This window comes from Pyrus communis, chromosome 16 (assembly GCF_041283825.1).
Source record: "Pyrus communis isolate YQ-2024b chromosome 16, ASM4128382v1, whole genome shotgun sequence".
Lineage (NCBI taxonomy): Eukaryota > Viridiplantae > Streptophyta > Magnoliopsida > Rosales > Rosaceae > Pyrus > Pyrus communis.
In genome coordinates, this window is record NC_142580.1 from 458,798 (window position 1) to 486,752 (window position 27,955).

A 27,955-nucleotide genomic window follows, 5' to 3' on the forward strand; every position below is an offset into this window, starting at 1 on the left:
TTTATTTATAAATTTTTATATATTAAGTTTTTTTCACGAAATGTAAATTATGTGACAGTTTTATAGTCATGTGAATATTTTCATCAGAACTTCCATTAAAGTATGACACGGTTTACTTGGAAATTTAAAAAATAAAAATAAAAATTACTTGACTTATACGAAATCCAACGGTGAAAAATATTCGTCCATCACCATCGAAGGGCCCAAACAAGGTGAGATTATCCATACGCGCGCAAGAAGTCTTCTAATATGAAATTTTCGGGAGTCCGCGAATCGGTGGTGGGAAATTTGACCAAATAACCCCTCCGCGCGAATTCGATCTGGAAAACTCTGAGAAGTAGCTGGAGAATCGAGCGAAATACAGAATAAAGAAAGAAAGAGACAAGCAGAGATTGCGATTGGATCTCCAAATTTTGAGAGGGAAAAAAATGGCGGCCTTCATCAAGCTCGAGGATTCCCCAATGTTTCAGAAGCAGGTAATATATGTGTGTATATATGTATATATTCGGATTTCGGATTCTCGTAAAAGCTTCAATCTTTGAAATCTCATGAATTTGGAACGAGAAATTGCACTAGCTCACTGTAAATTGCAAAATTCTCTCGGCTTTTTGGTGTAATGATTGTACTATTTCAAAGAAATATTTTCAGCTGACAATTAGTTTTACTGGATTGCAAAAGAATTTTGTACTTGAATTAGTTATACACACACACACACATATATATATATATATATATATATATATATATATATATATGCACAGTTATATTCACAGCATGTTGATTAATTGCATGGAACTTGTTAAGAAGGAGATAGGCGAGGAAAGTCAAATTTCAGGAGAAAAATTAGACATCTTTTGGTGTAGTTTATATTTTTCATTTATTTTTTAATTCGAAGACTAGCTATAGTCAAATTTAACAGGTTTTATAGATGCTATGGCTAATGTTGTATGTTGTTGGCGTCTCTCGTGTTCTTAAATGGTATCGGAATGGTGAAATTTGGATTCTTTGACAGATATATTCTATGGAACAAACAACTGATGAGTTGAAAGATCGCTGCCAAAAATTATGCAAAGGGTCTAAGAAGTTTATGTAAGTGTATAACGATATTCCCAGGAAACTGTTTTATTGGTTCTACTTATGAATTGAAGAATCAAAGTTCGCTCTTTTATAATAAAGCTTAAACTCATTGGCTGAGGCATGTTTTTATTTTTGGCTTTGTTTTGCTCACAGGGGGGCTCTGGAAGAAGCATGCAATGGAGACACCATTTTTTCAGAATCTTTGGAAGCATTTGGTGGTGGACTGGACGATCCTATTAGTGTATCCATTGGAGGTTGTTAGGATTGATAATTGTTTTTTTCTAGAAAATGTCTAGAAATCATAAAGGAGCTTCTGAAAAATGATAAGTAATGATTTTCAAAATTTCATTGGAGGGTTTTTCTAATAGGAAATGATTCTAATGGTAGTTATCAACAAATTTTGTAAAAGAGAACAGTGAAATTTTGCATATTAAGCTGTAATTATGGGGTAATTTTGGTATAACATCGAATGTGAAAGAAACCTCATGTAATAAATTAAAATAAAAAAGAAATTCAGTTCAACCGTGTTATGTTTATCATCCTACTTTTTCTTTCTGCTGACTTTTTCTGTTGAAAGGAAAGCATTCATTTTTGGTTCTGTTTTGATTTGTTATTGTAACTTGCTATATATGTGATATTTTCTTCCAGGTCCAGTATTATCCAAATTCGTTACTGCATTTCAAGAGCTTGCCACTTATAAAGAGCTTCTTCGCTCCCAAGTGAGTCTTAGATAGCAAATCACCCTAATAATCTTTCTAAATATGTTAAATAGTGAAAGTGAGTCAAGGTTTTATGTATTATGTACGAATGGTGAATCGAAAAGGAGAAAATATATTTAAGCAACATTATGTAAACTTCTTTATCTTTTCTCTCTATTTTTTACATTCTTAGTGGGTAAAATTATGGATTACAGGTAGAGCACGTTTTAGTTGATCGGTTGATGCACTTTATGACAGTTGATCTGCAAGATGCAAAGGTAATTTCTTTGTTTCTATGTACTGCTACTATAACGATACCAATGGAAATTGGTGCTGGCACTGTGGCAGTGGATGAAGTTCGGGCTCCTGAGATGAAGTAAAAAAATTTTGATTTCTTTTGCCTTACGTGCTTTTCTATTCATTTTGCAGGAGTCCCGACGTCAATTCGACAAAGCTATACATGGTTATGATCAGGTATCGCTGATCACCTTGAACATTTTGTACCTGTGTGGCAATAATGTTAATTCAATTTATATATTTATACTTGCTTTTCATAGTAGCTACTGTCCCCAAAATGTGAAGCTTCTAGTTTCTTGGACCTACCTAGTTTGCCATTGGGCTGTGTCTTATAGATTCAGAATCAGGTGGAACTTATTAATATGTTGTTTTTTTGTATGAAGGATGAGCCAATATATTATACATCTTAGATCTCCTTGGTTGCCAATATATTATAACAATGTCTTTTGATTAGTTTTCTCGTTGGTAGCTTTTAGGTATCCTTGGGTTGACATCTAATGAAGTTGCATAAAGTTTTGTTTTATTCAATTCAGGCACGGGAAAAGTTTGTGTCCTTAAAGAAGAATACACGGGAAGACATTGTTGCAGAACTAGAGGAGGTGTGTGCCTGTTAATTAAAGTATTTACTAACTAAAGTAGCTTGCCTAGACTGTAGATACCCTCTTGTTTGAAAAGTTGAGGAGCTCACCATCTTTTGTTCATGACAGGATCTACAAAATTCAAAATCAACATTTGAGAAAAGCCGCTTCAACCTAGTATGTCTTCTCTGTTTGCAGATCTCTTTGCATCTGTCACATATATTTTCCTTAAAGGTTTCTGCTTGTAATGACCTTTTTCTGTGATCTTAAGGACTGCAGGTAAACTCACTAATGAATATTGAAGCAAAAAAGAAGTATGAGTTTTTGGAATCTATTAGTGCAATCATGGATGCGCATCTGAGATACTTTAAGCTGGTCTGTTTATGCAATCATTAGATGTTTTCTTTACATCTGAATGTATGCCATTTTGACAATTGTGAAGATTTTTTATTTTTTATTTTTTTGTCATTTTTTATATTTTCCTTTTGTGATTTAGGGATACGAGTTATTCAGCCAAATGGAACCATATATTCACCAGGTATGAATGTAATTCACTTTTTATTGATAGTTATGGATATATTAAGGATGCGTGTTCTTACAAATAAGAGAGGTGATTCATGCAAGAGAGGTGATTCGTAAAGTTTATCCTGATCTCAATTGATGATTTTGTGTCATTGACATGCATGCCATGGGCAGAACCTTTTTATGTTTGTCCATTTTTACAAGTATTTTAATTTATCAGTGTCATTTACTCTGGACTATTCAACTTTTGTTGCTTCAGGGAAATATCTTTTCAATTAATAATGAACTTGTTTTCCTGAAATCAGGTGTTAACATACGCACAACAATCTAAAGAACAGGCCACTGTTGAACAAGATAAACTTCACAAAAGGATTCAGGAATATAGGACACAAGCTGAGCTGGACAGTATACGAGCTTCCAGTAATATTGAGCCTCCTGCAGTGGCTGATGGAAATCGTGCCCTTGGTTTAGCTTCTCACAAAAACATAGAAGCAATCATGCAGTCCAGTGCAAATGGGAAGGTAATAGCATTGGTTGAAGAAGCCTTTTTTCATTGTTAAACTAGTGAGTTTATTTTTTTGCCTGATTGCACATTTTCATTATGTGAGCTTCCTTTCTATTTGTAGAAAATGTTAAAATGTGTCTTCCATTTTTGGCTTATAAGTGTCTCCTATTATTTGTATTCTTAGAACTCAACTTTTAACAAGACTCTGCCACTTTATTGGTAATATTACTGTACTGCAAAGAAGGTTAATCACATAATTATTATTTTTTTTGTTTCATATTTTAGGTCCAGACTATCAAGCAAGGATATCTGGTGAAACGATCTTCAAGTTTGAGGGGAGATTGGAAGAGGAGGTTTTTCGTTCTGAACAGTCATGGGGCTTTATTTTATTACAGAATTAAGGGTACCAAACCCATGGTGTGTTACATTTTCTCTGCTAAATCTTCTCTGTAACTAGTGCATTCTCTATCTTTGAATTACTTTAAATAAGTTTACCATACCACACATGTTATATTGCAGAGATGTTAGTTTTATTGCGTAGACCATGAATTTTCTTCTCTTGTATCTGTTACCATCGTAGGGCGGCTCCCAGTCACATCATTTCACGCGCTCACCGGAACATCACAGTGGTGTGTTTAGCAGATTTCGTTCAAGACATAGGGTCGCGTCACTTAATGAAAACATTCTGGGCTGCCGTACTGTTGATCTGCGTACCTCAACAATAAAGATGGACGCAGAGGATACAGATCTTCGACTTTGCTTTAGAATAATATCCCCATTGAAAACTTACACATTGCAGGTAATTAGTTGATTGGTTGTTGGTTATTGCTTTGTGCTGCTGTACTGTAGTACTTTAATTGCATGCATGGCTTAACTCATCTGAACTCTTGAGATAACCATTGTACAAATTACATTCGTGCATATGTTATTTCGCTGAATCATTAGCTATATAATTGAAGTATTTGGGACGACATTGTGATGGGCTACTATTTACCTTCTGTTTGGTCAGGCTGAAAATGAAGCTGATAGGATGGATTGGACAAACAAAATAGCAGGAGTTATTGCATCTCTTTTGAATTTTCAGCTTCTTGACCAGGTCCCTACCTTGAAAGCCTGTGACTTTTCTGTATAACTAAATATTAAGATTTGTATGAATGAAAGCTAATACTAACAAACTTTCGTTATATTTTCTGCAGCCACATCCTGGAACTGTGAATCACGAGAGTAGTAAATCTTCTCTTGGTACTTATGATATTCGTAGAGTGAAAAGCACTGAAAGTTTAGGAAATACCAGAAAATTCAACAGAGTAGATTCTGTTTCTAGTATTCTCAGGAGAATTCCTGGAAATGATCTTTGTGCGGAGTGTGGTGCTCCTGAGCCTGACTGGGCATCTCTTAATCTTGGCGTACTGATGTGCATCGAATGTTCTGGTGTTCACCGGAATCTTGGTGTACACATTTCAAAGGTGAGCAAAGAAATGAAAAGTCGAGAACTGATTGTATTTTTTCTCTGGGATGGATGTTAGCTAGCTTCCAGTTTATATTATAGGGTAATTGGGCTTAGTAGCACTTTTACAAACCCACCAATAAAAAATAGCCCTACGTTCACAATGCAATTTCTATTAGCTCTCTTTAACGAAAATACCCTCGTTATCGGCACAATATTAATAAATTCTTGACACAATATTGGTAGATTTTTGACACATTATTTGTGATATTTTCGTCAAATAGAGCTAGTGGAGATTGGATTATTTTATGCCAAAAGATAGTGCATTTTGAGAGCAGAGCTAATTTTGGTTGGTGTATTTGTATAACGGCTAGTAAGCCCAATTTCCCTATTTTGTATTATCTTTGTTTTGGTCTACCCTTCTATGCGATGAAAGATGTGGACCGTGTTTGTTATTGTGGAAAGTCCTGCATGCCAAAACATTTAAAGTGTTGAACAAATCCTGTTATTTTGAAATTATCTTTAGCAAGTATTATGCATTAAAACACTGTAGAAAAGAAAGTGGCTTAGGAATGAGATATGATTATCATGACTTCTCGGTTGACAATGAAAGAGTACTTTGTACTAATAACTGCAGGTGAGATCTCTAACATTAGATGTCAAGGTTTGGGAACCTATACTTGTGGACTTATTTCGCAACTTGGGTAATGCATATTGTAATTCTGTATGGGAGGGAACGCTTCTACTTGAGAATGAAAAGTAAGAACTCCAATTTTTATTTACCATGTAATCATCTAAGTAATGTGCTTTGGGGTATTTAAAGTTGTGTGTACTGCTGTGATTCTAGTTGGATTTGAAACTCTTTTGCAGACTGGATGGTTCGAAGGACATGAGGGCTCCAGTTTTAAAACCAGGCCCCAAGGATGCAGCTCAGCATAAGGAAATATACATTCAAGCAAAGGTAATCCATTAACTTCCATTGCTCAATTCTAATATAAGGAAATGCGTATAGTTTGAAAGTTGCATTAAGTTTTCGTGAAATTATTGCACTTAAAACAACCAAAAAGAAAAGAATGGTGAATCTTAAAGATCCAACTTTATGCAGAAGTTAAATATGATAGAAAACAGGGATAACTGTATCTCTATGCCAGCTTAATAGACATTGGACACTGACATAGAAGTTACTTGTTTCAAGTCTCTTTGCCATTTGTTTGCCATTGTATTTACCGTATGAACACATCTTCCTATCAACTTCCAATTTCCGTTGTGTTCTGAATGTTTCTCCTATTATGCTATTACCGTCGACTGTCTATGACGTACTGTAATTATCTTGACTTTTATTTTTCCATAAAACTAAGAAAAAGGCTGTTATTGTTAATGTGAAGAATAATTGTTTTCCCACAAGCAGTATGTAGAGAAAGTGATGGTTATTAGAGATGTAGCTGCATCGGGCATGCCTGTTCTTGCATCAGATATATGGGAAGCAGTCAAGGCTGGTAATTTACAAGAAGTCTACCGCATTATCGTGATGTCAGATGTGAATATTGTCGACACCGCCTTTGAGAATGTGGTTACTCATGATTTATATCACCATGCTGAAGCAATACAGTCGGAGTCGGATTTTAACACAATGGAGATGAAACTGTATGATCCAGCAGCGTGTGATAGAATCAAGGAGTCCAATGAGCCTGGGAACTGTCTTCAAGGTTGTTCATTATTGCATCTGGCTTGTCACTCCGGCAATCCGATGATGGTTGAATTGCTGCTGCAGTTTGGTGCCAACATGAATTTGCGTGATTTCCATGGAAGGACTCCTTTGCACCACTGCATCACCAGCGGGAACAACTCATTGGCAAAGTGGCTACTTAGGAGGTAATGTATCTATTTGGGTTGAAAACTGTGCTTGACAGAAACAAATTCATCCTTTTTCTAGTGTTTAAACGAAAACTTGTGATGCAGGGGTGCACGCCCGTCAATTCAAGATGGGGGAGGGCAAAGTGCATTAGAAAGAGCGATGGAGATGGGAGCAATTACAGACGAGGAGTTGTTCATACTACTTTCTGAACACGAGTGAAATGGAAAATTCGTCCGGAGCCAAATTCCTATGTCAGAAGAGGAGTTCCGTCGAGTTTTTGTCTGTTAATCTTTGTAGGTGTCACAAGTATTTTCTTCATCACAGTTCTTTTCATAATGTAATGTAATTTGTCTTTAAATTAAAATGTTCTTACCTCTTGGTCAGATTGGTTTATTTATGCATCTTTTAGTTATGAATTTTATTGAGATCCATTTAATATTTACATTAAATAAACCACACATCTTCATTTACTTTTCATTGATTCATTTATACTTTGGGCCGCACGATGTACAGGAAGCGAGGCATTTATGAAAATGAGAAATGGAAATCCCAAATTAAAAGTCGTTAATTCTCACACCAACGTTTTCAAAATATTTGTGCTGCTACTAAATCCCGTGGATGCGAGAAACATATGAATAAGATAACATATTTACCGAATAAGTTGATATGTTTTCATTATCCTAGCCAAATTTAACGAGTTGATATGAAAAGAAGGCTCCCGCTACAAAAGAAGTTTCAAAAATACAATTCTACATATTCAACTACTTGACATCTCTCTCGTCCCCTTACAAAATTATCTCCGCACGCGTAGTGTAAATCCAAAATTAGAAGATCACTTTTACAAATGCAACTGTAAACCATTGCAAATGCAGGATCTTTTGTTGACGGCTTCACAGATTACTTGAATCCGGTTCTATTGTTGATCGTAACCCGCCACGAATCATCATCTGGGAGTAAAATTCTGCATGTTCCTGACAACCCAAAGAGAGTACTGCCGTAAACACAATAATCAAGTAATTCCAACAATTTAACAAGTTATCTTCCGAACACGAAGCATAGAAAAACAAGGTGGTCGCACTGCGGTGATCGAACAAGTAGAACCAGTTTTTAATCTTATAGTATATACTCATTGCAGCCAACTAGATAGCATGCTTCTATAAGGTAATAAGTGGCGAAGTATGCCGGGCAGGCAGAGTACATTAAACCAGTGATAATCTCCTTAAAGATTTACACAAGAACAAAACATAATTCAACATCGAAGGACTTGCTTGAAAAACACCATTTCTAATCACAAGACTTTAACATTTATATGGGGTTTCTTGGCTAAACTCAGCGATTTTTTTCTTCCGGACAAAATACATTGCACAAGAGAAGCTCTAAGAAACCAAAAGAAACTAACAGTGGACATCAAGATTAAAACAAATTTGACCGAAGATTTCTATATGTGCAAAGCTGTATGCTAACCATAGACAATTTACCTTCACTGTAACGATAACAACCGCGACACCATCTTCCCTCGATTTGTGAAATAATCCTCTTGCAACATCAGGTGTAACAGATGGAACAACTTGGGGCAACACCTTTGCAACTACAAAAGATAAAACAGGAAATTTGGTTTAGTTGAACTAACAATTTCATATTTCAGCATAGGCATAGGCATAGGCATAGGTTGATGATCATTTCATTTCTAACAATGAATCGACTGCTGGCTTCCCACAAGGTAGGGTTGGCTGTATGAATCGTAGAATGCTACTGCGGCAGGTTTTTTGGATCAAGTCTTCCGTCAGATAGAGGTGTGCATGAACAATTTACCTAATTTTTCGGTGTGGCGAACATCATCAATCAGCAAAACTCTGTAACTATCTCCGCTACCAACACCTCTCTTGTCCTTTGATCGTCCAATATCTCCTCCTGAGATTCCAACATTACACAAATGGGAATTCAACTTCAATTTTTTTTCTTCCAATTTTCATATCAAATAGCCAAATTAGGAGGGATACATGGTAAAAGAAGGCACCGTACCTTGTTGAAGTTGGGTGGCAGGATCAAATCCGGATTGGTCAAACTTGGGGCGCTCCAAAACTCCGGCGCCACCGCCCCTGGAAGACCCAAACCTGGCCGTCACAGCCACGCGACTACCTCCCCGTCTTTCTGGGCCTTCCTTGACAGCCAAAACCTTACAACAAGTGCGCGGCGGAGCTGACAGAGGAGCGAATCCGATCATCTTGGTCAGGCAACACGACGAGGCCGTAGCTGTTCCTGTAACAGCCATGCTCATTTCTACTAGTCTAGTATGAGTAGTCTCCGGCGGTGGTAGCTTGAGCAAATGAGTGGGTAAGATTAGAAGAACGCACAAAAACTCAGAAGAAAGAAGGAAATCAGGGAGAGAATATTTCCAAATTCTCACAAAAAAATGATTGCAGGGTTTTGATTGCTTTTATAGGACGCAGGAACAGTAGTCGGTGACGCTTCAGGTGGATGACTAATGGACGGCTGATCTTAACCCAAATTAAACCTCTTTTTTCTTTTTTCTTTTATATAATAATAATTGTCGTGTGGCTAATTTAATCATGGTCCTCCTTTTTTAGCTGGAAATTATTTTTGTTTTTTAAGGTCTGTAATATTATTGGAAATGAGTGTCCTGTATTCATTTGCATCGACAGATTCTTTATTTTTTTCCAGAATTCTCTAGATGCTTCCCTTTGATCCACTGTTCTGAATTCTCTCTTGATTTGCAATATGATTGCGAGGCTAAATATTATAGGTTTCGCGGATGCGATAAAAAACCATGCTCTTAATCTTTTGGAGATGTGACAATTTGCTATAAAGAATATAATTGTTTAGTGAGATATGAGTTTCACATATTAATTTACGGTGACGTAAATCAATTACGTTTGGTACGATTTCACAATTTTTTTTTTTTAAATTAACAATTTAATTAATTAATATTATCGTTTTTTTTTAAAGAAGGATAACTGGTGGCAAGTCACGGTTATTAACTACTTATGAGATCGGGGGGCCCAGAAGATTTACACTTACAGAGGCATTTTAGCTTCCCATGACCACAAGTCTGGTATCCCCTGGCCACAAATCTGGTGTGAATCCACTCCTTCTAGGGGCCGGGAATATTCACAGAGGCATTTAGCCTCCCTTGACCACAAGTTTGGTGTGAATCCGCTCCGGGAGCCAGTCCAATTTTTAGTTAGAATGAAGCCTCGCAATCCGCCATTTACCACTGAATCACCATCTCGTGGTTACATTATCGTTTGTTCACAAAATTATTTTAAAATAAAAAAGTTGGTTAGTTGGATCAAAAGTTAACCGGCATAAATTAAAAACAAAATCTCAAAGAATAAATCAAATAATTGTTCTCTTTATTCTTTAATAAGCTACTATTGTTTCACCTTCAAACCACCAAAAAAAAAATATATATATATATATATATATATAAAAGAAGAAAAAAAACATTTTTAATAGAACTCCTTTTGGATCAACCCGGGATCGGCATTAAGATAAGTCCAGTCCAAATTTCCAAGCCTGATATTACACAGTCTTTATTTTGGGCCTCGAACATAGTCTGAGTCCAGTTGAGCCCATCCCCTTAAATCTGAGCCCAATTTCAAATATCCGGCTCACAATTGATCACTGGCTATAATGCTAATCAAATTCCTCCTCGATTCGGAGGTTCGCACTTCCCGGACTCGACGGCTACTCGCAGTCGCAGGCCACGACCCCAACGTCGAACCGCCAACCCCCACCCGTCTCGATTCCTCTCTTCTCGCCGTCTTCGTCGACCTGTTAGCGGTACGTTCCTTTTCAATTTTCTTCTTTCAATTTCCCTTTTCTTACTGTTTTCTCGGCAACCAAACAGGAATCGAAGTATGCAAAATTTGTTTATCATTGTCACTATTACATAGTTAGGATTTTTATTTATGCAAGACGCTTAGAGCTAGGTATATTAACCAAATTTATAATCAAAATTAATCGCCTCAAGAATTTTGTATTAATCAAATTTAGGGTTTAGGAAGGTGAAGACTGTTGAATGAGCTATGGCGTCTTCGAGTAAATCTTTGAAAGAGTATTTGAAACGGTATGAAGTGAATAATGAAGAGGATAAGAAGAAAAAGAAGAAGAACAAGAAGCAGAAAACCAAGCCGGAGCCAATGGGCGTTTTAGTGGTTGATGAAGATCCTGTTTGGCAGAAGCCGGTGAATGTTGAGGAAGATAATGGTGACAATTCATCGGATGAAGACAAACCTGTAGTTGATGAGGACATTGAGATTAAGAGGATGAAGAGACTTCAACAATTGAGGGCCAGACGTCCCTTTAATTCCATATCCGAAGATGGAAGCGGTTGGGTTACAGTTGGAGACTCTCCTCCGAAGCAGTCAAAGTCTGATTTATCTCCACCTCGTAGGGAGAGGAGTTTGGTTCCGAACTGTGAACCAATGTCTCCGGAAAATAGGAGGAAGGATGCTGACTTGTCACCTCCACGGCAGAGACGGAAGCGCCACCACACCCCGTCACCCGAGCCTGAAACGAACCACGAGTACTTGCCTCCTCGTCCTGGATCAGATCTTTCACCCCCAAGGAAAAGGAGGCAGGACGTTGATGCAGATCTGTCTCCACCAAGGAAGAGCAGGAAAGATAGTAATGAAGATCTGTCTCCACCAAGGAAGGGCAGGAAGTACGCTGATGCAGATCTTTCTCCACCAAGGAAAAGTAGGAACAATGTTGATGCTGATCTTTCTCCACCGAGGAAAAGTAGGAACAATTTTGATGCTGATCTTTCTCCACCAAGGAATAGCAGGAGGGATGTTGATACTGATCTTTCCCCACCAAGGAAAAGCAGGAAGGATGTTGATGGTGATCTTTCCCCACCAAGGAATAAAAAGCAAGTTACTCCGCACCCTCGAAAAGAGCAAGCAAAAGTTGGTCTGATCTCTGGCCGAGAGATTAGTGACGAGATCAATAAAACGAAGAAGGATGAGTGGTTAAGGTGTGTGCCTGTTTTAACCAACATATATATGCCAATGCATCACGATGAATAAGTAATGTGCATATCTTTTCATTCAGCTAACTTGGTTTCAAAATCAAGTAGAGGGATTTCATTCTATTTTTACTTTTTGCTAGAGGTTGTTTTGTGCTTTCAATGAAACTTAACTGTCGGTTTTTCCCTTTGTGGTCTGATGGTGTCTTTTATGTGCGTGCTGTTGTACGGTGGCTATATGGATTTTCATAAATTTTGGTCACCAATGATTTGTTTATGTACTTCAGAATAGTAATTTGACTGATAAATAATGTCTGACTTACAAAATATCGTTTTCTGTAGATTTCAACGCATGGATCCTTCTGTAAGTGGGAGAGAGGCAGTACCTATATATCGTGACAAGAAAACAGGTGGGCTGAAGTTGTATTTTTTCCTCTTATAGTTATATATATGACTTTTGTGTGTTTTATCCGGGTCTCACACACCAACGTGCAGGGGAACGCATTTCGAAGGAGGAGCTTTTGAAATCGCAAAGGAAAATAGATGAAAAACCAAAGGTATGCTGGAACATAGCGAATGGGTCATATTTATAATCAATTATATGCTGTGATGATAACCGCAGTATAGAACTAAACATTTATTAGCTTTATACCGTGTGGGATGTTTTGAATTGTCTTATGGTTCTGTTCTAAGTTTAGTCACCATGGAAACATGAAGTTTGTATTTTATTATTTATTGTGCTTTTTGAATAGAGTACTTATGGTCATTTTGACTGTATTTGTATCAGGAGATAAAGTTGGAATGGGGCAAAGGCTTGGCCCAAAAGCGAGAAGCTGAAACTAAGCTGGAGGAATTAGAACTTGAGAAGGATAAGCCTTTTGCACGGACTAGGTAAATGTTAGAGAAGTCCAAGTTATCTTTCCCTTTAATAAAGACTATCCCTTATGCTTATTGTGTTTTCACATTTTATCTTCTGTTTGCAGAGATGATCCTGAACTCGACAAAATATTGAAGGAGAGAACAAGGTGGGGCGATCCCATGGCACATTTGGTAAAGGTAATAAGTTAGGTTCGCTATGTAGTAGGGTATAGAATTATGGAAATTAGTACTGGTTTTGAGTTTGACATTTGCTTTACTGTCATGCTGCAGAAAAAGCATTCCGAGCCAGTTCTCTCTAACTTGGGGGATGATGAGAAAATGAAGGAATCTGGATTCATTATTCCCCAGGATATTCCTGTTCACAGCTGGTTAAAAAGAGGATTGGATGCTGCACCAAATCGATACGGTATAAGACCAGGAAGACATTGGGATGGAGTTGATCGCAGTAATGGTGGGTTCTCTTTTCTCATTCTGCATTTGTGTTCTTTCTTTTAGTCTATTGCATGATACACCGAGGGCAAAACATGTGGATGATTATTTCAGAATTTACTAATCAGTACCTTCTGTGTCGTGCAGGATTTGAGAAGGGAATGTTCAAAAGGAAGAACGAGAAACAAGCCACGGAGGCAGAAGCTTATCTTTGGTCTGTGGCGGATATGTGATTTGTACCGAGTAAGGAATCCATGTACTTGCATCTTTGGACAGCCATGACAGATCTGCTATCGTACTAATTGTTATCAATGAATGTTACTATATACTAGTCTGAGGTTCCTCTTGCCAAGAGCGCGGTGGGAATTCTGTACACTCCTGCAGCTGATATCGTTTGTTTTTTTGCTGCTATACACAATGTTTGTCACCAGCCATGATGGTTGGGTTTGGTTTCCCTTGCAAATAATATAAGATTGAAAAAGTTAAAAAGTAGATTGATATCAGAGTAGTTTTAGGCTTTAGGGTTCGGACTTTTGATGAGCGTTTTTCTTTTTTCTATTTTTTTTTATCGTTCTGCTAGAGCTGTAAGACTTTTGCACTATTTCTTGAATTGGGCCTGGGCCTGGACCTGGACCTTTTCTCGGTCGAAATTCTAGGCCCAATGTTAAGTCTTCTTTTGTCCGAATAGAACAAGGCCTGCACAGGTACTGATACAAGTCCAACTCCTGGACTCAAATCCACCAAAAGGGTGGAAATTCTCAGAGAGGTGAAATAAGAAGAATATAAAATCAAAGACTTCTCACTTCTGGCAGATTCTGGAAGAATTTGGAAGGTCGGGTCCAACACGTAACTCGTTTTCGGGTGGGCCGACCGAATTCTAGGAGGCCCAATCCAATGAATGATATAAAAGCAAGAATTTGAAAAGGATTGTGGGAAAATCCCAATTTATTTCTGTTCGAGTGCAACTGCCGCTGGGTCATATGGCGCACAGGCTTCTGAGAAATCCGGAGGCGGACGGTTGGGAACGATCGGACTTTCCCATCATCTGCGAATCATGCCTCGGCGACAACCCCTACATCCGGATGACAAGAGCCGAATACGACAAGGAGTGCAAGATTTGCAGCCGCCCTTTCACGGTGTTCCGGTGGAGGCCCGGCCGCGACGCCCGGTACAAGAAGACGGAGATTTGCCAGACTTGCTGCAAGTTGAAAAACGTTTGCCAAGTCTGCCTCTTGGATCTCGAATACGGCTTGCCGGTTCAGGTTCGAGACTCTGCTCTCGCCATTGATTCCAACGATTCCATCCCTAGAAGCGACGTCAATCGCGAGTTCTTCGCCGAGGAGCACGATCGAAGGGTATGTATAACTTCAATTCTCTCTCTCTCCCCCACTGTGCCCGTTTTTTATTTGATTTTGATTTGGGGGAATGTGGTGCAGGCTAGGGCTGGCATAGATTACGAGTCTTCCTACGGGAAGGTGCGGCCGAACGACACAATCCTGAAGCTTCAGAGGACGGAGCCGTATTACAAGAGGAACCGAGCTCATGTCTGCAGTTTCTACATTCGGGGTGAGTGCACGAGAGGTGCCGAGTGCCCTTACCGGCACGAGATGCCAGTTACCGGGGAATTGTCACAACAGAACATCAAAGACCGTTATTACGGGTATGTTTTTCATAACATACATGACTACATATTAAAAGTTTCTGTATTTGTTTGTTGGTGATCATTGTTTCTGTTGTTTATGGCATGGTTACTTATTAGAAACGGGAAAATTGAGATTTTAGAATATGCTTCGGAGTATTCTGTACTTCGGATTTTTTGGTAGTTAAATCTGTGGTCAAACTTACAATGATGTAACGGTTAAAACCCCCGAATGTTGAATACTCAGGAGCATGATAGAATTTTTGCGGGGCAACTTGGGAAAGGGAAGTAAGGTATGGAAGTCGGATCAACTACCCGACTATTTGATCCTGTTTCTGGTTTTGAGTATTTGATTAACAGTTTTATGGCGGAAGTCATATATTTTTTATTCTTAGGGTGTTAGTAAACGCGGGAAAGTCAGTAATTCCAATGATTCTCTTTAATCTCGTACTTAATCGTGGCAAGGAAACATGTCGTTAATGTTTTTGGATCAATTGTTAGCTCATACTGAATTTCTCATTTTTGTTAGCTATGAGAGGAAATTGATTGATGGATTTTTGAAGTTTATGTTGTGATTCTTGTGAATTATGATGCTCATTTCTTATCTTACGTACATATCTGCAGAGTCAATGATCCAGTAGCAATGAAGCTGCTTAACAAGGCTGGAGAGATGCCCTCCCTGGAACCACCAGAGGATGAGAGCATTAAAACGCTATATGTGGGCGGGATTGATGCGAGAATATCTGAGCAGGATTTGAGGGATCATTTTTACGCTCACGGTGAAATAGAATCCATAAGGATGGTGCTCCAAAAAGCGTGTGCGTTTGTAACATACACGACGAGAGAAGGCTCAGAAAAGGCGGCTGAAGAACTCTATAGTAAACTGGTAGTAAAGGGTTTGAGATTGAAGTTACTCTGGGGAAGGCCCCAAGCACCAAAAGAGGAACCTGAGGGCGCAAATGGAGCTACGCAGCAGGCGTTAGCTCATGGTGGATTGTTGCCTCGAGCAGTCATATCTCAACAGCACAACCAATTACAACAGGACCAATATGCTCCAGTGCACTTCTACACACCTCCACCCTCCCAGGCGAGAACATGTTATCCTTCGATGGATCCTCAAAGGATGGGTGCCCTCATCCCGTCCCAGGACAGGATCCCCAGTGTGTCTGCAGGGTCGGGCGAGAAGAATGCCAATTTCGATAGGCAGCAGCATTATACATTTCAAACTGCGGCTCCTCCGCAAGGTCAATATCATCAGCAATTTCAAACTACGGCTCCACCACAACCTTACTCGCAGGATCATGATGCAGTGCCTCCGCCATCAACGTTACCGATGGACCAACAGCACCAGCATTCTGCAACACCATCTGAGTCTGGTTCAACTGTTGAAACCTAAATCGTTTTGTTCTGTGAACTTGTTAGTTAGACTTGAGCTGGCGTTGCATTCTGAATTCAGTAAAATAATCTGCCTTCTGTGTATCTTTCTTAATGCGTGACTTTGTGATATCCCAAATCTTGATGCAATTGTTGGTTGAATATTACAGCTATGAGCTACCAAATATACCTTAACAGAATGTTGATATTTAGTGATTTGCGCCGCGGAGGTGATTTTCTCTTACCTTAAAATTGAAGGGCATGGTTCTTATATTTATTATTTAACTCTTGCTGGCGAATAACGATCGCATCATTTTCTATTTGCAAAAAGAAAAAATTTCTATTTCTGACAAAAAAATGTGGGTTTGCACTCAAAGTTTTTAGTCGGTTTTGTAAATTCATACATAAATTGTCGTTTAATCCATTTATTTTTCACCTTCGTCTTAACGTGAAGTTTTGAAAATTATGGTACGATTTTCCGTTGATATTCTTGTTGGTGGAACCCCCATTTTAACAATGTTTTGGGCGTCCCTATTATATTTTTTACATATTTTCTTAGTTTTCGGCTTAAATAGTTTACTACATATATATTTGTTGCTTAATAAATAATAAAATTGCTTTTAAATGCCTTATAAAGCTTTTTTTAATGTTTACAGAAAATAATTCGCGAAAATAAAAAATTTCTATTTTTTTTGACAAATAAACATGCTAGCACTCATGGTTTTTAGTTGATTTGCAAATTCATACATAAATCATCGTTCAATCTATTTATTTTCAACTTCACCTCACCATTAAGTTTTGAAAATTAATGTAAGACTTTCCATTGGTATTCTGAAGGGTGGGACCGGTTTTTTACAATGTTTGGAGCCTCACAACTATATTTTTCACTATTTTTGTAGTTTTCAATATTCTACTGATACACATTTGTTGCTTAATAAATCGTAAAATCGTTTCTAAATGCCTTATAAAGTTCTTTTTAATCCTCAACTGAAGTTTTACACTTAAGGGAAGAAATGTTCTGGCACCCTCAAGAATTTGAACTATTTATGTAAAAAATTTCTTTTATTTCTCTTACTACTAAAACAAACTATTGTATTCATGTTCTTTAAAATATATTTTTTCGTGCATGGAGCCCGACTAGTTTTCTGTGCACGTGGGACTTCGTTCAGCTCTGCGTGCGGGGGCCCGCCTCGTCTTGTGTGCCTTGGTTCGTCTCATTATGCATGTGAGGTGTCCGCATCGTTTTGCGTGTCAAAAGCCCGCCCTTTTTGCGTCCAAGGAGCTCACGTCATTCTAACGTGCACAGAGCCAACCTCGTTTTTTGTGCACATGACTGGTCTCGAATTGTGTGACGTATCCCTTCCGTGTGCGGAGCTCACCTCATTTTGTATGCAAAAAGCCTACCCCGTTTTCTATGAGCGAAGCCCACCTTGTTTTGGGGGCCATGGTTCTTCTCGTTCTGCGTGAGATGAGTTTGCCTCGTTTTGCATGTGTCGAGCCGCCGCCTAGCAGCCATGTTTTTTTGACAAAAATGCAAGTTTTTTATTTTCGCAAAATGTTTTTCCTGAGCATTAATTTAAACTTTTTAAGGAACTTGGAAGAAGTTTTACGGTTTATTGAGCAACAAATGTATGTTTAGTATAACATTTAAGCCAAAAACTTAAAAAATAAATGAAAAATATAGTAGTTAAGTCCATAACATTGTCAAATGGGGTTCTATCCGTAAGAATCTCAACGGTAAGCACCTTAATTTTCAAAACATCATAGTGAGGCAAAGGTGAAAATAAGTAGATTGAACGGTGATTTATGTACGAATTTGCAAATCTGACTGAAACCCGTGAGTGTTAATCTCTTTTTTTTTTGTAAAAAATGCAAATTTTTTATTTTCTTGAAATATTTTCCTTTAGCATTAAGAAAATCTTTATAATGTATTTAGAAGCGAATTTACAATTTATTCAGCAATAGATGCATATTTAGTGGAATATTTTAAGCCGAAAAGTAAATAAATAAGTGAAAAATATAGAGATGCTAAAATGAATGTTATTTTTATTTATTTTTTATTTTTTAATTAGAGATGTTAAAATGTACAAAAATGGTTGAATTCGTGTGACTTTCTAGTACCCTCAAGAATTTGAATCATTTTTGTTAATTTTTTTTTTTTATTTCTCTTACCACTACAACAAACTATCATATTCATGTTCTTCAAAGTATGTTTTTTCATGCATGAAGCCCGACTCGTTTTCTAAGCACCCGAGAGTTTGCCCCGTTTTGCTTGCAGGGGCCCACCTCGTCTTGTGTGCCTTGGTTCGCTTCGTTATGCATGTGAGGTGTTTGCATCATTTTGCGTGCCAGAAGCCCACCATTTTTTGTGTCCACGGAGTCCTCGTCGTTTTGCTAGCCTTGAATTCTAGGATGTATCCCTCCTCGTTTTTGTGGCGGAGTTCGCCTCGCTTTGCGTGCCATAAGTCCGTCCCATTTTCTATGAGTGGAGCCAGCCTTGTTTTGTGTGTCATGATTCGCCCCATTTTGCACGTGGTGATTCCGCCTCATTTTGCATTCGAGCCCGCCTAACACCACGTTTTTTTTTATAAAAATGCAAATTTTTTATTTTTGCAAAATATTTTTTTCTAAGCATTAAGTTAAACTTTTTAAGGAATTTGGAAGCAAATTTACGGTTTATTGAGCAACAAATATATATTAAGTAGAATATTCAAGCGAAAACTAAAAAAATAAGTGAAAAATATTGTAGTGAGGCCCAAAATAGCGTTCCACCCTGAAAAACAGCAATGAAAAATCTTACATGAATTCTTAAATCCCACAGTGTGGGGTAGGTAAAAGAAAATAAGTGTTATGATGAACTTTGAACAAAATTATTAACCCGACTAGAAAAAGTGAGTGAAAATTTCCCCCAAAAGCTGCCGTCGTGTTTTCTGAGTTTGTGTGATTGGAACTCGGCCTTTTGTTGCTTTCCAAATCAGCATCTCTTTACTTCGTCTTTAGCTCTGGACTCGTATGTTCTATCAAAATATCAGCTAGATTCGAATCATATTACTTGACTTGGAGAGTAAGTAAGAAGTTTCACGTTGGCACGAGTGGAGCCGAATGCTGAGCAATTTGAGAGAGATTGGGCCAATAAAAAGGCTCACTTTCCTTACCAAATTCTTTCCCTACCGACTTGAATATTAATTTAATCTGTAAACATGAATTTGATATTGTTATAATTACGTTTGACCTTAGTAATGTAATAGTTACACCGAAAAACTTTTTTAGATACTCAAGTGAAAAAGTAAAAAGACACAAAAGAATTATGTACCTTATATCTAAGCGGAGGAGAAATGAATATGTAATTTCTATGTGTACACAAGTGTATATATATTATATTAGTAATTGTACACATGCTATGTATGTATTTATTAAAATTTTGAAAAATTCACAAAGATAGGAAATATAAAATGGTCTTAACCATTTGGTGACGACTTTCAAACAACTTTTATTGTTGAATTTCATATCTTTAATGACTGTTTAAGGATAACTAGTTCATACTAAAAAATTATTTTATTAGGGAGAAAGATATGAAAAAGAAAATAAGGCAATTGATATGATTACTTGGTTGTGAGGCTTAAAAAAATATTATTTTGTGTTTACTTACTATATTGCCCATAAATTTTATTTGATCATTTTCTTTAATTTATTGACATAATTATTTTAATCTTTTCATTCTTTTTTAGTTGACAATAAAATTGTATTAATAAATAATCAAATTACTATTAATAATTGTCCCATATCTCTATCTCCCTCCATCCCTCCTTTTATAGTGAAGATTAAAATGGCGCAAGTATATAACTATTATTTTATAGTTGAAGTACTAAAATATGTTTGAGGATGACGACTATTAAATTACTAACAAAAGATGATGTTTTCCTTGGAGACAAGACATCACGTGTTGACTTTCGACTATTGAATGGAATCAACTTCTTGTAATATTCTTTTACAAATCCAATATAATAATATAATTGTCCTAAATATGGCAACGTCCTTGTGATGTTTGTTGCATATTTTTGCTGCTGCAGGCTGCGCCGGTTTTCTAGTATGAACCGAGTAGTATGTATCGAGATGTTTCACTTGATGTATGCTATGTGCCAGTTCATTTCAAAATCTTGGTCGTTGCTATCGAAGAAGGAATCTCGAAAGGCCGACTTTGTGTCCAAGTGTCTGAACATCTTGCTGGACTTGATTTCTGTAATCTCGAAAAGTGAAGTTTCTGTAGATGGAAGATTGTGATCTGCAACTCCCGATTAAAGAATCGTAGGAAGGGCACATGAAGTATGCTACTGAGTAACGTTCCCTCTTCTCGTTTGCCATCACCTTGTGCTCCACACTTTTGTACGCATCATTGCTCCACGCCTATATTATACAGTTGGGGTTTATTAACCACAGCTTAAGTAGTATAAACTAATCAAATTAATGGGAGCTGAGTGATTACGTTTTTGAAGAGCTAATTTCTCACCTGAAAAAGATCTCCGATGTTAACGATAAGTGCATCTTGGTTAGGCTTTACAGCAACCCATTTGGAGTCTTTCAAGAGCTGAAGTCCTCCCACTTCGTCTTGGCTTAGAATTGTGAGGAAATCGCTGTCAGTGTGAGGCACTAAGCCGAACATCTCCGGTGATATCGGACAAGCCGGGTAGCGGTTCAATCGGAGAAAGCAAGTGCTCGAGTCACAAATGTCTTGCAGCGCTTCCTTCCGGTGGCCCAGGTTGTTCACTAGAATCCCGGCTAGCAACTCCGCCAGGTTTGCCATTGCTCCTGCAAATACTTCCATCACTTTCCTGTACAAGATTACCAAAAAAGAAAGCTAGATGAGTTATTATTGACAAAAAGATTACCAAAAAAGAAAGCTTGATGAGTTATTATTGACAAAAAGGTACTGCCAATGCCATACTGCATTGGCCACTGTGATGTGTTCGGCCAGAAGCAACTTGAAAGTTCCAAGTTGCATTTAGAAGGACCACTTTGTCAGATTCCACACATTTTCTTCCAGAACATTACATCGCACAAGTTCTTTTATTCTCGTTTATTTTATTTGATGTAAATTTAAAAAGTAAATAAATACATGTGTGCAAGGTAAAAAATGAGCTCGTGGGAATCACTTTTCTGCGTTAATTAGATTATTGAAGTACCTGAGAGAGCTAAAACCGTCCCCATAACAAGCTTGGTCCGAGATTTTTGTGACAGGAATGTGAAAAGCTTCGGACCAGGAGTACTGAGTTGGACGAGTCGCGCTCGGCGTCCCCCACCTGTACGAATTATTGAGCAGCCCGCAAGTAGCCTTCTGCTCGAAGGGCGCTCCAAACAGGTTGAGCTGCTCCGTCTTCATGTTCTTTAGTAGCTCGGGCCTTATCCCGTGGTTCACCACTTGAAAAAACCCCCACTCCGACGACGCGCTGCAGATGGCTGCTGCGCATTCTAGCCTCTCCCTCTCATCGAGGCTGTTCAGCCCGTTGAGGTCTATCAACGGTAGCTGGCATTCTTCCGTGACCGGTCCTTGTCCGTGGTCGGTGCCGTGGCAGTGAAGGTTGCGCACGAGGGTTTTGTAATGTTGTTGGAGAGGAGGGATTGATTCTATCATATCTGTGTGTGTTTGGTAATGGGGTTTTGAAGTTTTAACTAAGAATTGATGAGAAGGAGGTTATGAAGTGTGGCAAGGTGAAAAATAAGGAGCACCAAATGTATATATATATGGAAATATAAGGTTAGAGAGAGAAAGAGGAGAGAGAAAGAGGAGAGAGAGAGGAGGAGGAGGAGGAGGGCAAAAGCGAACAAGAAGAAAAGTACAAAAGTGGGAAAGGAGAGAAGGGTAAAGAGGGGAGCTCTCAAGGGGTGACAATTGTCACAAGGAGACCATTTCTTCTCTGATATTGTTCTTGAGAGAGGGTGAGTGAGGACCTGAGGGGAGACTAAGTCCATCACTCGACACACACAGAGACACAGATACTGATTATATGTTGAAAATAATTGCAAAAAAAAATGGGGAAATGATGAAGAGGATGAATCCAACCTAACTCATCTTTTTGACTTTGTGGACATTATGAAAAGCTTAACTCAATGGAATAGGACCCATTCCTCTCGATATGGCAATGGCAAGCTAGCTAAGCTTGTCCCCAGTTGCTAATTTGACTTTTCTTTTTGGTCCTTAAGAGATAATTAATTCCTTCAAGATACTACTTGCCTCTTTTTCAAAGGTGTTAATTTTCATTTGACCAAATCACAGTAAAATACATATGTACAAAAAAGTCAAAGTTTTACAATTATATTGTAAGTGAATATTTATTTCTACGAGGATGATCCTTATATCAGTTCTACCCTCTCGGCCTATATGTATATCACTACTCCTCTCAATATGATAATCATCATATATGTTCATCTCCTTTCTTTATTAGACCTTCTGCAGTGGTTGGAAATTTTGAATTTGACTCTTATACTTTGAATTTAAACTCACAGTAGGTCGAAAAACTTGAATCAAACACGAATGAATTCAATTATTGAGTTTAATATATAGGTCTCATGAGCTTGGTTCGTATAGATAGTGGTGGAGTTGTTCATAGAATGGAGGATGCGCCCCCTTCCTTTTCCTCAACTACGTACAATAGAACATAAAAAGTATAGTCATAGGCCGAGAGCAAAATCCTACACTTTTGATAAAATCCTAATTCCACCATTGCATATACAATAAGTCTAGCATCTATTAAGCACTACTACAGAAACAATATTATAGGGATCCTAAGTTTCTTAGCACTTCTTAATTTCCACTGTTAAAGAACTTCCTATAATTTGTCCACCAGTACTCAACTTGTAACCTTCATTTATTAATTATTTGTAAAGAAACTTAGGAACCGACTAACATGAGGAATAATCATGCTTTTAACTACCTAGGTTTAAATATTTTCTCCTTTGAAATTTGAATAGTTATAAATATATTATATATTAATTAGGCAGGCAGGTATAAATTGAGAGTTGAAATTTCACAATTAGAATCAATGATAGGCTCCATATGGGCAAAAGACAAATGCATGTGGTGAGAGTTAGAAGAACTCCAACTACTCTGGTTTCGGTTTTAGATAATTATAATTATAATCCTTTTAATTAAACTTATAATGATCAAGATTATGGATCCATAATCCATGACAATAATTAGATACCTCCTCTCCTTAAATCTAGCCACAGAAAGCAACTAATTAATCAAGATTATAGATCCATAATCCATGAGGGACTTTAACTTTCACTTTCTTCTGGGTCGCAGGAGACTCACGAGATTTATTTACTGCTGCAATATGTTGCATGTGCATGTGCATCAGCCGCCTCCCAACTTTTCAAACTTTGAATAACCACATGTTAGGGTGGGGCCCAAAAACGTAAGCAAATTAAGAAAGTTTGGTCAACGGAGGGCGCGTTGCCGCCCAGATGACTCTATCCCTCCCTGAAAGTTCGACACTATGATGTAACAATGTATCTGTGGTGCTGGTGCTGGTGCTGGTACACCAGCATGTCTTTGTCACAATTCAGTCCACAAATCTCTCGTCACAACAAATACAACCAACTTTGTTCGTTTGACAGGCGGGCATCTCTCAAAGCAATTTAAGTTGTTCGTGAAAGAAACAAGTCAATCTTAATTGGGTTTGATTAAGATACGAATTAAAATTTGGACATTGGTATCCTTGGTTCACAAAGCTCGTGGAAAGAAGCTTCTACTTTTTCACAAGACAACTCAAACTAGGTTTGAAATCAGCTCGAAACAGTTACTTGTTTTGGATTTAGCTCGTGAAAGTAACAAGCCAAAGTCTAATTTGTCTCGATTAAAACAAATCAAACTAAAATATTGATATGTTTGGTTTACAAAACTCATGAGAAGTTTGTATTAGCTCGCTTTGGATTTAACGGGTGAAAATAACAAACCAAGTCTAATTTAGCTCGATTAAAAGACAAACCAAACTAAAATATTTATATGTTTGATTTACAAAACTTGTGAGAAACTTGTATTTTATCATGCATACTGTCACACAGCTTATTCATAAACTAAATTATAATAACAAAGGGGATCAATTAGGCGGCTAAGTTTCTTGGTACTACTTAATTATCAGATGCACATACAAAGATTTATGGATTTATTAAACAATTAATTAAATAAATCTTTGACTAAAACCCAAAGAACATCGTGGGAAATGAGTAAACTATAACAATGTGCATGCGTGCAGGCTTTGGTCGCATTCATATGTTGTCTACGATAACCTCATAAAACGGCTTCGCCTTGGAAGAACATGTTTTTGACATTTTTCTTCCAAGGGAATTTGGTTGTTACTTGTTAGTGAAGGCAAAAGAGACATAAGAAGCATTCATCCCATATATCATTCATTTTTAATATATATATATATATGTATGTATGTACACCTGAGAAAAATAAGCCATTCAAACTTAAAAGTTGATCTTCTATCTATTAGGACAAAAATAAATAAAAGTTCGTACTTTGTCCAAGAGTTGAGCACTTGATTCCAAAAGCAACAATGCAATTTGAAAGTACAAAAAAATGTATTTGTGGGATTTGATGGATATGCAAATAGCTTTATTTGTCACTTTGATTTGGAAATTAATGATCAGCAAATCTTCATTTTCTTTGTTTGGATGTGTTTTTGCAACCTCCCCGATAATTTTTATTGATCTCTATTTTTTAGTCTAAATATTGAGTAAAATTTTTGAGCTATAACTCATAATTTTTATCACTTTTGTAAAAATCATCACAAAACATATAACTCACAATTTTATCACTTTTGTATAAATCATCATAAAATATTTTTCTCAATATTTTCTTTGATCTTATAATTTATTTTGTTATAGTATAAATTGTGTCTTGCTAGTAATTATTATTTATTTTATGTTTTACATCATAAAAATTAAATCTCAATTTCTCTTATTAAATTTGCCTTACAACGCAAATTATTTAGCAAAAAAAATTTGTATTTAAATTTTTGCAAAAACTTGTGATGACTAACTACAATAGTTACATGTATTTAATACATTCACTATTTGATGATCATAAATAATTTATGTAAATATAAGTACTTGATACAATCATCACTGATCATCGAGATGATCATTGTTTTAAATAGATGTAAGTATTGTTGTCAAATCTGAAACTGTGAGTCATAAAACACATTTAGTGAAAATTTTCAAATGGGCACATTATAATGGAGTGGTTCGGGCCTCAAGTTTAGGCGCCCAATAACAACCGGGCCTATTGGGTTCGCTTAATGCAAAGTTCCAGCTTCTTTTTACCATGTTGCCCCGAATTATAAAAACTCAAGTACATGTGACTGGTTTCAAATACTGTAAATTTAAGGTCTAGCTTTGACAAGGAATTTGAGCTAAGCCACTCTTTGAGTTCTAACTTTAATTTAAGGTCTAATCATTCATTTGTAAGTGAGAAGTTTTGGATTCGATTTTTGCCAAAAACGAATTTGAACTACATTATTGCTAGTCAATCGTAATGCTTATCTCATCCCCTCCTCCATTAATGTAGATAATATTGTTTGTTCAAAAAAAATAAATAAATTTAATTGAAGGTCCAAACCTAATTAGATAATTAAGTCTTTTATTATTTCAAAGAAGAAAGGCAAGAGAAATGCATTCGACCTTACGCTATTTTTTATTCTCTAACAACAATTTGTTCTTGCTAGCCCAAAATTTATCGGATTATGTTGATCATCGAAGGCAAGTTCAAATTTTTAAAGATTGATAAAAGTATCGCTAAATTGTAGTGCTAGCTTGTACAATATTTGAAGATGGTTGCCGACGAATGCCTTCAGATCACATTGGACAACTTCATAACTTTCCTTGGAAAATTTCGAAATTGCTTGATGGAATTGTGTGAGAGCAAGAGAAGTTGACGGTTGCCATTGATTTAATTTTTCAATAAATATTTTTGTCAATTTTTAATTTTAATATTTAATGCGAAACTCTATTTTTAGAAGAAAAAGATATTTACCACAAAACCCACAACCACCAGTCCCCACCCTTTATTTCTTAAAATATATATTTTATATAACATTTTTGCACGACCAAAACAAACTTTTTAGTTTTAATTTCTTGCTCAAAAAGTAGTTTTATTAAATTAATATTATTTATGCGTCTGTCTCTGTTGAAGCAGTACAGACTACAGGAGGCAAACAATATATGAAATATCCTCGTTTTCACGAACACCGTTCAGGTAACTCTCTCCTCTCCTTCTTCTTCCTCTTTTTTTCCCTAATTTAATTTGTTTCTTTTTTATTTTAATTTTCATTTATTATTAATTCTCTGTTGCTTTGAATTTTGTATGTTTAATTCGTTATTTTTCTGGGTTTTGTGCTTCGAATTATGTATGATTTATGATACTCTGGGATGAGGGGTTGATTTATTTCACATATGTATGTTATTATTTTCCAACATTCTTTTTTCCTTTGAAAATTTCGAAATTGCATGATGCAATTCTATGAGAGCTTCCGAGTTCAAACTTATGAATTTCCAGCTGCTGGTTTAGCTCAAAAGTGCTTTCAACAAAACGAATTTGAACCTTTTTTATTCGATTAATAATAATAATTTTAGTATCTGATGATGTTGAATGTAGTTTTACCATTGTAGTAAAAGAATCTCTTTTTTTTTCCCAGAAAGTTTTTGTGCTGTGATCAAAAGTGCTTTTTAAGACAAGTCATCGTTTTGTCACAGTCGCACCGTTTGGTTTGGGGAGTAAAAAATTTTCACACTCTTGTTTCCCCGTCTGCACTCCCGACCGTTATTTATGTATTTTGATTCTCTTTTGATTTATTCAATCTAAAGTTCGGCAAAAAAAAAAAATTGTGGGATCACTTCCCCTTTTGCTTTTCTTAAGCACAAAGGCTTCAACTTTCAATTGAGGCGTATGCTTTTCTTGTGACATGAGGAGAACCTTGCTCTTATTTATTCTACTTGATGCCATAATTTGTATTGTGTAGGGCATGCTAAAATGGTGGACATGCAATTAAAGGGAAGTGCTTGCAGGATTAAGAAGTGTGCTTTCGATTTACTGTCAATCGGGAACGATCTGACGAACGACGATCACTCGTGGGAATTGATGGGAAGGGATCTCCGCCTCAAATCAACGTTCTTGTACTGTGATCTTAATCAGATGATCTCTCGTTCACCAAGGGACCAGAAGAGAGCTCTCACTGAACTTGCCAACAAACTGTTTTGCTCCATTGAAGAGGTAATTAACTTAACCACCCGTACGCAACTGCGTTTAGACCTCCCTAAACACATGCGGGGATGTTATTGTGCGGTATCTCAAACCAATTACGCACTTCTGTACAATTTAGCTTTTTTCACGTGACAGTATGCTAGTTGTTTATGTATTTGTTTTCCAGTTGGATCATGCAGTGAAAATTCGAAGCCTGGCGTTGACCCAAGATCGATACAATGAGGCTGCTGTCATTTTACAGGAGGTGATGGCTCTTGCGCCATAAAAATAATACGGTCGATGGTTACAAACACTGATCTGTATATTATCTGTACACAAAGTTCATGTCATCTCTAAAGAAATAGCTTTATCCTCGAGTCAGGTCTCCTTTTTTTGGTTTCAAACAACGCAACCACGTTGCTA

At 37.1% G+C, this 27,955-nt stretch overlaps 6 protein-coding genes across 7 annotated transcripts; 4 read left to right on the top strand and 2 right to left on the bottom strand.

Moving 5' to 3' along the window:
- Positions 1-220: 220 nt before the first annotated feature.
- Positions 221-7,449, top strand: LOC137730788 (ADP-ribosylation factor GTPase-activating protein AGD4). Its single transcript, XM_068469748.2, has 19 exons — positions 221-476; positions 1,013-1,089; positions 1,231-1,331; positions 1,726-1,796; positions 1,991-2,053; positions 2,205-2,249; positions 2,606-2,671; positions 2,780-2,827; positions 2,930-3,025; positions 3,147-3,188; positions 3,478-3,693; positions 3,963-4,094; positions 4,258-4,476; positions 4,687-4,773; positions 4,874-5,143; positions 5,762-5,883; positions 5,995-6,085; positions 6,533-6,996; positions 7,084-7,449. The coding sequence occupies exons 1-19, from the start codon at positions 429-431 to the stop codon at positions 7,196-7,198; spliced, it is 2,373 nt and encodes a 790-aa protein (XP_068325849.1). The 5' UTR covers positions 221-428; the 3' UTR covers positions 7,199-7,449.
- A 178-nt stretch (positions 7,450-7,627) lies between these two features.
- Positions 7,628-9,459, bottom strand: LOC137730789 (ATP-dependent Clp protease adapter protein CLPS2, chloroplastic). Its single transcript, XM_068469749.2, has 4 exons — positions 9,002-9,459; positions 8,792-8,890; positions 8,458-8,567; positions 7,628-7,950 (listed from the first exon to the last, which is right to left on the bottom strand). The coding sequence occupies exons 1-4, from the start codon at positions 9,255-9,257 to the stop codon at positions 7,870-7,872; spliced, it is 546 nt and encodes a 181-aa protein (XP_068325850.1). The 5' UTR covers positions 9,258-9,459; the 3' UTR covers positions 7,628-7,869.
- Positions 9,460-10,608: 1,149 nt separating this feature from the next.
- LOC137731119 (pre-mRNA-splicing factor of RES complex protein) lies at positions 10,609-13,769 on the top strand. 2 transcript variants are annotated; one of them, XM_068470211.2, is made up of 8 exons: positions 10,609-10,783; positions 10,997-11,978; positions 12,312-12,379; positions 12,465-12,526; positions 12,757-12,860; positions 12,953-13,025; positions 13,119-13,299; positions 13,425-13,769. In XM_068470211.2, exons 2-8 carry the CDS (start codon positions 11,029-11,031, stop codon positions 13,508-13,510), a joined length of 1,524 nt encoding a protein of 507 aa, XP_068326312.1. In that variant the 5' UTR covers positions 10,609-10,783; positions 10,997-11,028; the 3' UTR covers positions 13,511-13,769. The 2 variants fall into 2 exon arrangements, with proteins under 2 accessions (XP_068326312.1, XP_068326313.1); XM_068470212.2 differs by having other exon boundaries at positions 10,614-10,783; positions 11,004-11,978.
- A 144-nt stretch (positions 13,770-13,913) lies between these two features.
- LOC137731120 (zinc finger CCCH domain-containing protein 40) lies at positions 13,914-16,542 on the top strand. Its single transcript, XM_068470213.2, has 3 exons — positions 13,914-14,632; positions 14,714-14,937; positions 15,541-16,542. Exons 1-3 carry the CDS (start codon positions 14,258-14,260, stop codon positions 16,310-16,312), a joined length of 1,371 nt encoding a protein of 456 aa, XP_068326314.1. The 5' UTR covers positions 13,914-14,257; the 3' UTR covers positions 16,313-16,542.
- A 3,645-nt stretch (positions 16,543-20,187) lies between these two features.
- Positions 20,188-22,265, bottom strand: LOC137732458 (gibberellin 2-beta-dioxygenase 6). Its single transcript, XM_068471769.2, has 3 exons — positions 21,471-22,265; positions 20,798-21,119; positions 20,188-20,694 (listed from the first exon to the last, which is right to left on the bottom strand). Exons 1-3 carry the CDS (start codon positions 21,917-21,919, stop codon positions 20,458-20,460), a joined length of 1,008 nt encoding a protein of 335 aa, XP_068327870.1. The 5' UTR covers positions 21,920-22,265; the 3' UTR covers positions 20,188-20,457.
- Positions 22,266-26,397: 4,132 nt separating this feature from the next.
- On the top strand, positions 26,398-27,909 carry LOC137730653 (photosynthetic NDH subunit of lumenal location 3, chloroplastic-like). The gene is made up of 3 exons (XM_068469626.2): positions 26,398-26,548; positions 27,312-27,562; positions 27,720-27,909. Exons 1-3 carry the CDS (start codon positions 26,515-26,517, stop codon positions 27,816-27,818), a joined length of 384 nt encoding a protein of 127 aa, XP_068325727.1. The 5' UTR covers positions 26,398-26,514; the 3' UTR covers positions 27,819-27,909.
- The last annotated feature ends 46 nt before the right edge of the window (positions 27,910-27,955 follow it).